Here is a 12,556-nt window from a genome sequence, read left to right on the forward strand (position 1 = left end):
CGTTGGCGCCTTCCAAGGACAGGCGCCGGGGAAAGCGGAGGCCCGGGCCGTTCCGCGGGCGGCACCGCGCGGGGGCTGGGGTGTGAGGCCGCCTTCGAGCACACGGCACGTGGGTCGCCCTGCACGGGGAGAGGAAGCGCAAAGTCTGCAGGAAAAGCAGCGGCGGGTGTGCCTTCTCTGAGGAATCCTTTGGGGCAGTCTCAGAAGCTGGGACAGTTTCTGGAAAGAGCTCTTGCCAAACGCCGTCTGTCCCTGCCCCTCAGACCCTGCACTCCAGACCTCACCTCTGCACCCTTCCTTACCCTCCTGTCGCTTCCCTTCAGGGGCTGTTAACTAAGGCCCTTGGGAGATGCACAAGTCATCCCGATGGCCAGGGGTGGGGACGTGGCAGCAGGCAACCTGGCCACTGGGCTTGGCTCCCCCTCCACCAGGACTCCCCTCTCCTCGCATCCCCGCCCTGCGGACCCCTCCTGGCCATGGCAGGCGGGAGCGCAGCGGGGAGCCAGCGTCACAAGGCAGGGAGCCCGAGGTCCAGGGCGGGGCGCCGGGGAATCCCAGCCCGAGCGCGCCCGGGAGGTGCGGGCAGACGCGGGCGGGCAGAGGAAGGCGGCGCGCGGAGGGAGGTGAGCGGCGCGGAGCCGGCAAGCGAGGAGGAGGCCGGCGAGGGAGGCCCCGCCCCCGCTTCTCCGAGCCGGCTTCTCGCAGCCGCGGAACCCGCTCACTTTGCCTCTCGCCTCTGGACGGCTGCGGGGCAGCTGCCCGAGCTGCGGCGGGCGGGAGCGCCTCCCGGGACCCGGAGCCTTCCGCACGGCGCCTTCCCTCGGCGCCCGCGCCCCTCAGGGAGGACGGCGCCGCCGCCTAGGAGAGGGCACCCCGGCATCGCAGGGGGCATCCCCGGGCGCGAGGGGCGGCGGCGCCGACACAGCCTCGTTCCGGGCCAGTGGGGCGCAGCGCTGGCTCTGGAGGGGACTCCCTGGCTACCCGCAGGTACTGCCGCGCGGAAGGCGCGCTGCTAGCAGCGACGCTGGGCTGCCGAGGAGGCTAGAGCCGAGGGACCCCGTGCCGGTGCGGGGCAGAGAGAAGCCCCGAGGGAAAGCGGGCCCCGACGGCGCTCTCCCGGGTCTGCCTGAGGCAGGCAGGCCCCGCGCGGCGACTGGGAGACCCTTGAGCTGTGGGGTCCCAGGGCAGCCAGCCATGACCTTCGGGCGCAGCGGGGCGGCTTCGGTGGTGCTGAACGTGGGCGGCGCCCGGTACTCGCTGTCTCGGGAGCTGCTTAAGGACTTCCCGCTACGCCGGGTGAGCCGGCTGCACGGCTGTCGCTCGGAACGCGACGTGCTGGAGGTGTGCGACGACTACGACCGCGAGCGCAATGAGTACTTCTTCGACCGGCACTCGGAGGCCTTCGGCTTCATCCTGCTCTACGTGCGCGGCCACGGCAAGTTGCGCTTCGCGCCGCGGATGTGCGAGCTCTCCTTCTACAATGAGATGATCTACTGGGGCCTGGAGGGCGCGCACCTCGAGTACTGCTGCCAGCGCCGCCTCGACGACCGCATGTCCGACACCTACACCTTCTACTCAGCGGACGAACCGGGCGCTCTGGGCCGCGATGAGGCGCGACCCGGCGGGGCCGAGGCGGCTCCCTCTAGGCGCTGGCTGGAGCGCATGCGGCGGACTTTCGAAGAGCCCACGTCGTCGCTGGCCGCTCAGATCCTGGCCAGCGTGTCCGTGGTGTTCGTGATTGTGTCCATGGTGGTGCTGTGCGCCAGCACGCTGCCCGACTGGCGCGCAGCGGCCGCTGACAACCGCAGCCTGGATGACCGGAGCAGGTACTCCGCCGTCCCTGGGAGGGAGCCCTCCGGGTAGGACGCACTGCTTCTCTGCCCGTCCGTCCTGTAGCGTCTGTCCGTCCCGTCCGTCCGTCGCGTCTCCGTCCTGTCCGCCTGACTGCCAAGCCAGGCAGGGTTCAGGGCCCAGGGAGGCCCCAGGCACGCCAACTAAGGGACGGGTTGGGCACTGGCCGGATCTGGTACCTATCTCAGCTTGAGGGCAGATCCCCAGGCCTGGGTAGGGGCAGATGGAGATACACAAATCTCTCATCTTTGTAGTTTACTTCTGAGCAAATAACGACCTAATTAATTTTCTCTAAACTTTTGTTGTTATTTTGCAATAATTTAACTCTGGGCATTTAATAACAGTTTGAAATATTTGCCAATTTTTGGTGGTGTTTGAAAAGATGAAATCTTGTTCTGGTGAAATGTGGTCTGCTGTGCTCTGCCCACACATGCTGTACACCCTGCCCCCGGCATAATGTGTGCTGTAATGGAATTGCCATATGATAAAAGACCCTATATTTAACGACAGACTCCAAATAATGGATGTCTGTGTCCTTCTCTGCCTTCTTTCCCCACCAAGGAGGAAGTGAGCAAAGTTCCTGTCCACCCCTTGGTACCAAAGATACACACTGTGACTCTCAGAGGGTCTTCAGTATGGGGAGGGAAAGAACCATTGCCTTGGGAGAGGAGAAAAACCAAAACTGCCCTAAACCCAGAAACAGTATCTGTATAGTTTGTTTTTTTCTTTTCACTTTACTAGATGAAAGGAGAATATTTTAATCTTTTTCTAAGATGGGGCTTACCTCTTAATGGTGATAACACTTTTCTGTTTTTAGTACAAGTGAGTTTATTTTGCATATTTGGTGGGAGGAATAAGCATACTAAAGTTGGACTTTCAAGAGAGACAGCCATTTTGGGCACAAAAACCAAGTTGTATGTTCTGTTTTACCTTTGTTTGGTAACTGTTTTAAGATTCTCCCTCCATTCACTTTTTATTTTATTTTTTTCCTAGTTACTTTTTAAATTCAAGCTTCCACCCTGTAATCTTTTTTTTTTTTTTTCTTGATAGGATGTGGTATGCTAGGAATGGTGCTATTCTTCTTGATTTTGCAGTGGATTACTTCCACATAATCTTCTTCCTGTGGGAAGTAAAGATTTCTACATAAATCTAAGTAAATAAAATTGTCTAGTATCATGGAGTCTATTACTGATATGTCATCTTGGCATGAAATCCAAGATACACGCTTTGAAAAGAAATATATTAGGAAACTTTGTTTATTGTATTAGGTTCTAACTGTTTTCAATTTACAGATAAGAATTACTTGGTACTCCAACAGAACAATAAAATTAATTTATATATCTAAATACGTAAGTGCCCTTGATTTTGATTTTTCCCCCCTAAGAGAGTCACGGGAAAATGAGCCATAAATGATCAGCCTTGAAATGATTCACTAGTAACTAAGAATTCTAAGATCCATGAAGACTTGAGCTATATTAGTAAAGGAAACAGGAGAATTGAGTTATTAGCAAAGATTCGTAGGGAGTAGACTACGCCAATATATAAGCAAAAACAGTGGGAATACAGAAATAATAATTGTTTGAGGGAGTCGAGGTGTTTTGGGAGAAGGGAAAGCTAGACTGCTGATCATTAATGTACAGCATTTGGAAAGAAGTGAGAGATGAATGACAATTTCAGGGAGAAAATCAGAAGAAACCAAAAAGGGAAGAGGCAGAGATGGAATAAAGGGAGGCTGCAAAAGAAGTGAGGGAAAAAGAGTAATGCTTAATTCGTGTATATGTATTTCATGTATATATATATAATTATTCAAGTCAGAACTGTTTCCTAGACACCCAGATATTTCAGGCAAATGCATGTTTTTCTTGGCTTAATGGCCCAGTTTTAAGCTTCCCTTTAGGAGTGTAGGTATATCAGACCAATATCTGTAATCCCAAACAGATGAACCGAAGGATGACTGACTGACGGAGGATGCCCCACATTACAGAGAAAGCCCCTCACACGCCTCCTTCAACCAAGAAGTACAGTCTTTCAAATCCTGCTTGCTTGTAGTTGCTGAAATTAGTCTTTTTGGGGGTGGGGGGTGGGTACCAGACAATGAACTCAGGGGCACTTGACCACTGAGCCACATCCCTAGCCCTATTTTGTAGTTTATTTAGAGACAGGATCTCACTGAGTTGCTTAACCCCTTGCTTTTGCTGAGACTGGCTTTGAACTCGCAATCCTCCTGCCTCAGCCTCCCCAGCCATTGGGATTACAGGCGGGCACCATCTTGCCTGGCTAAAATTAGTCTTTCTAAAATATCATTATGGTCATTTGACCATAATTGAGATTTATCAAATAAAGCTCCTTTCTTGGTCTTCAAGGCTCTTTACAATTTCATCATAACCTACTACTCTTGGTTTATCCCGTCATTAGGTGCAAATATCTTTTCAGTATGGGCTATATTCAAGGCACTGTTTCAAATATTGTAACTCTTTATTGTAAAGAAAAGTTGGATGTGTAGAACTTAAGAGACACAGTAGATTTCTTGAGATTGTTTTGAGAAGGCATTTAAGGTTGGGGAGGGTGAAAAATGCCATCATTGAAAGGTTACAAAGGTTTTGCACTGTCGGACACTGATGGGGTGTCATTTATATAAAAACTAGTTTAGGCAACCTGTACAACCATGTGTGGGTTGTGTTCCACCTGGGAACAAAGTAAGGATATTTCCAGGTGAAAGTAACAGCATAGGCATGAAACTTGTGTATTGCCTTCAGGGAGTGAGAATTTAGTGATGGAGTGAGAGGTGGCTGGAGAGCAGATGTGAGGGAGAATAATTTTATTTTCAGACAGTGGCTGCAGTGGTGAGCCATTGGCTGGTTTGTAGGGTTTATGATGTGTGGGTTATGCATATAAAGTAATGAATGTAGCCAGGTGCAGTAGCCATGCCTGTAATCCCAGTGACCTGGGAGGCTGAGGCAGGAGGACTGAGTTTAAGACAAGCCTCAGCAACTTAGTGAGCCCTAAGTAACTTAGTGAAAACTTGTCTTCAACCCCTGTTACCCAAAAAATAAAATAATGACTGTGGTGTGTACCATGAATTGGAGGGGAGTGGAGATTATACACAGTAAGATGAATTTGAAGATCTTTGCAGAGAGAGGGAATGAGAACCTGCTTGCTTTGTGGTGGTAAAAATGGAGGATAGGGGCTGGGGATATAGCTCAGTTGGTAGAGTGCTTGCCTTGCAAGCACAAGGCCCTGAGTTCAATTCCCAGCACCACACACACACAAAGAAAAAAAAAAAAAAAAATAATGGAGGATACATGCTAGCTGTGGAACATTCCAGGAAGAATTAAAATTACTACAGGATATTGGAAAGCTAGAGGAATCAGGGACTGATTCAGTGGATTTCCAGATGCTACCAAGTACTCCCTATGACTTGAGGGTCCATTTGTCCAACCCAGCCTGCTCACTTGTACCTAAAGTCTGTTTACTGTGCAATCTCTGGCCTCTTGAAATAGAATCATTGATCAAGCTCAACTCCCTGTTGTTTCTCTTGAAGCCTTCACTATGTATCCTCCTGAACATCTTCAGGGATTCTTATTTGTACTGCTTAATTGGCATCTGTAATGTAATTCCTAGCATGACAGTTATTTTCTCATATCTATGTGTCCTAGCTGCTAAGCTTGGGTTAGACAAAGAGACCTACAAGACAGGTAAATTTTCTTATGCTATTTCTTATCATGGCATTTTTTAGAAAAAATTACTTTTCAGCCACAATAAATACATACTGTTTATATTCAAAATAGAACCTTTCATAAAAATATTTTCTTTTTTTTCTTTTGGTACTAGGGATTGAATCCAGGAGTGCTTTACTGCTGAGCTGTATCCCAGCCCTTTTTTATTTTTTATTTTGACTTAGAGCCTCATCAAATTGCTAAGGCTGGTTTTGAACTTGCAAACCTCCTGCCTCAGCCTCCCAAATCTTGGGGTTATATGTGTGCCACCATGCCAGGCCACAATATCATCTTATGCACCACCATGCCTGGCCATAATATTTTATTACTCTGTCAGCCCCTGTATTAATTATAGGTAGTACTGATGATTGCACCCAGGGCCTTACACATGCCAGGCAAGTGCTTTACCACTGAACCACATCCCCAGCCCCAGAAATATATTTTTTGTTGCATAGTTTGAAGAGCTGTGTGGGATAAGGCCGTGGACTTCAGGTGCCAGAACTCTTAGTTAAAGCAGATGGGATCCTGTGCTAGAGTAAGAAAAAGTCTATCAAATCAAGAATTTATCAAGTACTTGTTGTACAAAAGGGATAAGGAACATGATTTCTTTAAAAAAAATTTTTTTTTCCATGCTAGGAATCAAACAGGGCCTTGCACATGCTAGCAAGCCTTCTATCACTAAGCTACATCCTCAGCCATTTTTAAAAGATTTCATCTCACTAAGTTGTCCAGGCTACCCTGGAACTTTCGATCCTCTTGTCTGAGCCTCCTTGGTAATTGGGATCACAGGTATGTGCCAGGGTACTCCATCAGAAACTGCCGGATTCTTTGGAGAAGCTTCCTGGGCCCAGTCTCCCCTCTCCAATTCATGGTACACACTACTTTCACTACTTTATATGGCTGTCCTGTAATTGTTGGACATTTGTGTTGTTTCTTGTCTATAGCAGGTGCTTTGATGAATATAGTGTGTATTCATATTATTTTGCTTGCTTTTTTTTTCTCCCTCTGCAGCAGGGGAATTGAACCCAGGGGTGTTCTACCATTGAGCTACACCCTCCGCCCTTTTGTTTTACATTTTAAGACAGGGTTACTTAGTTGCAGAGTCTGTCCTTGAACTTGTGATCCTCTTGCCTCCGCCTTCTGAGTCCCCAGGATTTAGGCATGTACCACCGTGCCTGACATTATTTTTTTCCATTCACAAATATACCTTAGGATAAATTTTTGAAAGTTAAATTATTGAGTTAAAGGACATGTACACATAATTTTCATAGATAATTCCAAACTACTCCAAGAAAGAGGGTATCAATTTATACTCCCACCTACAATGTGTGAGAGATCACGTTCATACTCTGAAGGTGAAGAATGATATGTAGTAGTTTAAGTTTGTTTTGATTAATTTTGAATAAGATCATGCATCTTTACATGTATTGAGAAGTCACTCATCTTAAGGGTTTTTTCTTTCTTTCTTTTTTTTTTTTTTTTGTGATGCTGGGGATTGAGACCAGGGACTCATACTAAGCATGTCTATCATTGAGCAGCACCCCTTACCCCAATGAATTTCTGTTTGAAGTTTTTCTTTTTCTTTCTTTCTTTCTTTTTTTTTTAGTATTAAGAAATTTGTTTATAATACGAGTTGCCAAGGCTGGCCTTGACATTGCAATCCTTCTGCCTCAGCCTCCTGAGTCACTGGGATCATAGGTGTGAGCCATCGTGCCCAATAAGCTGATGTGTTTTAAAAAGACCACTGACTGCTGGGTAGAAAATGTACAAGAGGTGAATAGCAGATTCTGCAAAACCTGGCAGGCAAGAGATGTAGGGGATACAGCAGGGGAGAGGCGATTGGATTCAGGTCAGTGGTGGGTTTTTATGATGACTCATTCACCAGAACTAGGAATGTGTGAGATGTTGTGGATTGAGTGAAGCAGTGCCAGGGCCCACAGACATTGGGGTCTCTCTGGTGTGACCACCGTGGCCCACGTGTAACTCTGTTACATAGGGTCTGCTTCCCATTTTAGGATATTGTGAGGAGGAGACTCTGGAAGAGGGATGCCCAGAGGGCTGGTGGGAGACAGACCATAGATCCTCTTCCTTACCGTTCACCTGAAACCGTCTAATTGAGAGTATTTTCTCATGAGCCAAAGATCTTTAGTGAACACATGCGCAGCCTCCCTTGATAAACAGTCCTAGTAACTAATTAATCTTAGAACGGTGATGCGCTTAATGTTTTATCTGATTAAGAAGATAAACTAGATTCTTCAGGCAGTTTGCCTTCCAGTCACATCTGAATATTATTCTGACGCTGCCAAGGTCAATGTTCTTTTTGGCCCTTTAACGTATAGACGAATCGTCCTTTTTTATTTTTTGGTACTGGGGATTGAACCGAGGGGGACTTAACCACTGAGCCATATCCCTAGCCCTTTTTATTTTTTATTTTGAAACAGAGTCTTGCTAAATTGCTTAGGGCCTTGCTAAATTATTGAGGCTGGCCTTGAATTTTGTATCCTTCTGCCTCAGCCTCTCAGCCTCTGGGATTATAGGTGTGTGCCACCACACTCATTCAGCTCATTCTTCAAAATAACTAAGCATTGCTGCCTTTTCCATAAAAAGATGCTGTTTGCTTGTTGCTTTTGAGAAGTTATGACCTCTGAAAGACAGGTCAGATATAAAGCTGTTCCTTTCACTGTCTGGTCCCTTTTGCTTCTGGACTTCTGTCCCCTCAGACAGCCTCAGTAGAAGTTTTTTGAGTTTTTAATCTCTAGCAGGCAAAGTCTTGTGATCATTTTGATCTATTCTTCAGAAATTCTTTCCAAAAGTTGCTTCACGTAGGAATTTTGATCTTTAATTTGTATTACTTTGTGTTGTGGTGATGAGCATTTGAGGAGATTTTTAAATGTTTAAATTTCTCACAGTGTTATTTTAAGCCCAGGTTAAGGAAATTTAAATAATCAAAATGAAAAGCAGGGTGATGGAAATTTAAAAATCAATTGTATTCTTTCCATTGCCTTTTCGTTCAATATTATAAAAATCAAGTAGGTTTTAAAGTATGTTAAAAATAAAAAGCAGTATTTTAAATTGAATGTGAAAGTCTCAGTGCTTTTATTCTGCAGATAAGATGGTTATTTTCAGAAGTCAGTAATTAATAGATCTTTGATAAGATTGAACATAACCCAGAACCTTGGTTAAATCCTGCTCTTTTACAGTAGACTGTTTCTTTTAAATATGTATTGGGTTTTTCAATCTGCTGACAATTTTAGAGTCCTGTGGAAACTCTGTTTTGTTAATGTCTTTTAACCAAAGTGCTTTTGGTAAGCAAATCAGTTTCAATAATATTATTTTATTTTTTAGTTAAAACTTTGCTTATTGGAAAAAAAGTGTTATGATGTGAAAAGTTAACAAGTCCCTGTCTCCTCCATCCCACCACCCAGTTTCTGGGTATTCCATGCATATACAAACGCATATGTACACACATTTGCATACATGTATATAAATACAGATGTGCATACATATATATTTATATATATAAAAATATTTTCTTTGAAAATATATAATTCAAGCAAGATCATTCTGTATTTATGTTCAGCAATTTGCCTTTTTCATTTAACCACACATCTTGGAACTCTTTCCATACAGTTCATGTTTTTCTCATTCTTTTTAATATCTGTATAGTATTCCATTGTATGGATGGGCCATCATTCATTTAATAAGTGTCTGTCCTGGAGATAATAGTAATGATTGTAATAGCCATTAGTGTATACACACACACGTTTGTGTACATATATCTATACTTGTATAAAAATACACACACGTGTATGTATTTATTTTTGAGACATTTTTGCTATGTTGCTCAGGCTAGCCTTGAACTCCTAGACTCAAGCAATTCTGCCTCACTCAACCTTCTGAGTAATTGGGGCTATAGGCATATACCACTGTGCCTAGCCATAATGCACATTTATTGAATACTTAAATATATTCTAGCCACTTAAGTTTTTACATAATTTTGTCATCTAAGTCTCATTAGAGTCCTATGAGATAGTGCTGCTTTTATTCCCATTTGTGACTAAGATTTAGACAGATTAACTAATATGTCCAGGCTCACACGAGTGGGTAAGAGTTACCCCAGGTTCTGATTCCCACATCCCCACTCCATTGTATTGAGAAATGATTAGTTTGCTTCAAGTTCTTAAAAAAATACAGAGTGGTGCAGAGAACATTATTTTTCACATCTCTTTGAAAATGAGTGTGAGTCTAAATGTAGGCTAAATTCCGAGTGGAGAAATAACTGAATTAAAAGGATTATACGTTAAAAAATTTTGCTATGGGGGACTGGGGATGTAGCTAAGTAGTAGAACATCTCTAGCATGCACGAGGCCCTGGATTTGATACCTAGCACCACAAAACAACAACAAAACCCCACAACAAAAACAACTGGGGGAGAGAGATTTTATCATCTTTCCCCTTAAAGTCTGAATGAAAATCAGTGCTGTTCTTTTATTTATTTAGTTTTGACTTTTTGCAGAGCTGAGTATTGAACCTAGGCTCTCATGCATACTAAGCAAGTGCTCTGTCATGGAGTTATATTCTCAGTCCCCAAATTCACACTTCTTTAAAAAAACAAACAAACATGGTACTGGGATTGAACTCAGGGCCCGGGACATGTGAGACAAGTGCTCTACTGCTGAGCTACATCCGTAGTCCCCAAATTCACCTTCAAAGTGCATAATTCAGTGGTTTTCAGGATATTCGCCGAACTGTGCAACTATTACCATCTGGACTGCTTTAACCATTGTGGTTTAGTGGTGTGCTTGGGGGAGGATAAAATGTTTAGAAAGCTGCATCCCTTGATTGGCTTAGAAGGGGACCCAGGCATTTTGACTGAGCAGATGAATCAGAGGAAGCAACAGACAAAACATTTGTGTTTGAATAAATTAATTGATCAACTGGTGGGTTCTGCTGGAGTGTTTGGAATAGTATATACATTTAAATGACCCTCTTTGTGAGTACTGAGGTCTCCTCATAACTCTGCTGGCCAAGGGAAGTAGGTAATTGAAGCAATCATTTGACTTTCCCAGGCAACACATGTCAAAAGGGAAAGGCTGTGGTGGAAAGAACCAGGGCTGAGAGTCAGGAGGGGGTGTGTGTATGTGTGTGTGAGAAAGAGAGAGAGAGAAGAGAGAGACACACGCAGACACAGTTAATTAGCTGCCCTCATTTAGTAGATTGTGATCTCCCACAGAAAGGGTGGATGAGAGAATAAAGACCAAACCCTCAACTAGAAGGTAAACTTCCTTAGCTGTATCTTTCCAAGTCTTAGGCCCCTGGTTACTGTCTAGCTGTCTTGAGGTTGCTTGAATGTCTTAGATTCCTTTTAGTCTGTTCTTTGAGAACAGAAATTCTGTGCTTCGCAGCACATGGTTCAGTGCCTCACACATGGGCAGGCACTCCATATATATGTTAAAATGAATGATGCATGTGAAAGAACCATGCAGAAACAATAGTGTTTTTATTTTTGTTATTTTGGAAGAGTGGGTATTGATAAGTGTCTTCAACCTAGAAAATCTATAAGCAGGATTTTTTAAAAAAATAGTTACTGGGGGTTGAATCCAGGTCTTCACACATGCTAGGCAAGCTCACTACCATGGAACTACATCTCTCAACCCAAGGTTTTCATTTGTGTGTGTGTGCGTTTCCTTTTTGTTGATACTGGGGATGGAACCCGGGGACACTTTGCCACTGAGCTACATCCCAAGCTCTTTTTATTTTTTGAGACAATGTCTGATTAAGTTGCTTAGTGTCTCACTAAGTTGCTGAGGCTGGCTTTGAACTTGGGATCCTCCTGTCTCAGCCTTTTGAGTCTCAGGGATTATAGACATGCAGCACCATGCCCGGCTTCACATATTTTTATTGGTGCATTATGGATGTACATGATGGATTCGTTGTTACATATTCATACATGCACACAATATAATGTGGCCAATATCACTCCCCAGCACTTCCCCCTCCCTTCCTACCTCACACCCCTTTTTCTACTGATCTAAGGGCTTAGTTGTCTGTTTTAAGAGTTTAGTTTTGATTTGTCTTCTTTCTTTATTTTTGATGCTGGAGATTGAACCCAGGGCGTCCTCCATGCTAAGCCTGTGCTTTTCCACAGAGCTATGCCTCCAGCCCCATTCTCTCTCCCCCCTGTTTTTATTTTATTGGGAACGGAACTCAAGGCTGCTCTACTGCTGAGCTGTATCCCCAATTCCCCTTTAAATTTTTTATTTTGAGACAAAGTCTTGCTAAATTGCTGAGGCTGGCTTTCAATTTACCATCCTCCTGCCTCAGCCTCCTAAGCCACTGGGATTACAGGTGTGCGCCACCACACCTGGCCCCAGTTCTCCTTTTTGAAAATGGAAAACAGTAAAGATTTGGGTTTACATCTGAATGTGGGTTTGAGCAAAAGACTTAATTTGCTTCCTCCCTTTTTGAAGTGGGGTGTGTGGGAAGGAGCAGGAGGTCTCTCTGTTCTCCACATTTGCCTCAAAATTGTGATTCTCTTGCCTTAGCCTTCTCCTAGCTGGTTTTACAGGTGTCTGCTACCACTCCCATTGGGCTTAATTTTATTTTATTTTTTATTTATTTATTTTTAAATTTTTGGTACTGGAGATTGAACTCAGGGGCACTCAACCACTGAGCCACATCCCTAGCCCTATTTTGTATTTTATTTAGAGACAGGGTCCCATTGGCTTGTTTAGTGCCTCACTTTTGCTGAGGCTGGCTTTGATCTCAAGATCCTCCTGTCTCAGCCTCCTGAGCTGCTGGGATTACGGGCTTACACTACCACGCCCAGCTTGCCTTAATTTTAAAAGCTCACTCTAGGGGCTGGGGTTGTAGCTCAGTGGTAGAGTGCTTGACTAATGTGTGAGCTCTGGGTCCTTAGTACCAAGGGGGGGAAAATGCTCACTCTGGCCCAGGTAATGAGTCCAGGTCAGGTCTGCTGTTAACTGAGT

The 12,556-nt window shown here is 44.7% G+C and overlaps 1 protein-coding gene across 2 annotated transcripts in view; it reads left to right on the forward strand.

Annotated features, from left to right (window-relative positions):
- The first annotated feature begins 602 nt into the window (after positions 1 to 602).
- The window catches only part of KCNG3 (potassium voltage-gated channel modifier subfamily G member 3), a 40,666-nt gene continuing 28,712 nt past the window's right edge, over positions 603 to 12,556 (forward strand). The window contains exon 1 of one of the 2 annotated variants that reach the window (XM_079109773.1): positions 603 to 1,859. In XM_079109773.1, the coding sequence (XP_078965899.1) occupies positions 1,195 to 1,859 (665 nt within the window). In that variant the 5' untranslated portion in view covers positions 603 to 1,194. The remainder of the gene's footprint in view (positions 1,860 to 12,556) is intronic. The other variant, XM_079109774.1, reaches the window with a different exon arrangement.

The sequence above is a fragment of the Sciurus vulgaris genome, assembly GCF_902686455.1.
Source record: "Sciurus vulgaris genome assembly, chromosome: 14".
Lineage (NCBI taxonomy): Eukaryota > Metazoa > Chordata > Mammalia > Rodentia > Sciuridae > Sciurus > Sciurus vulgaris.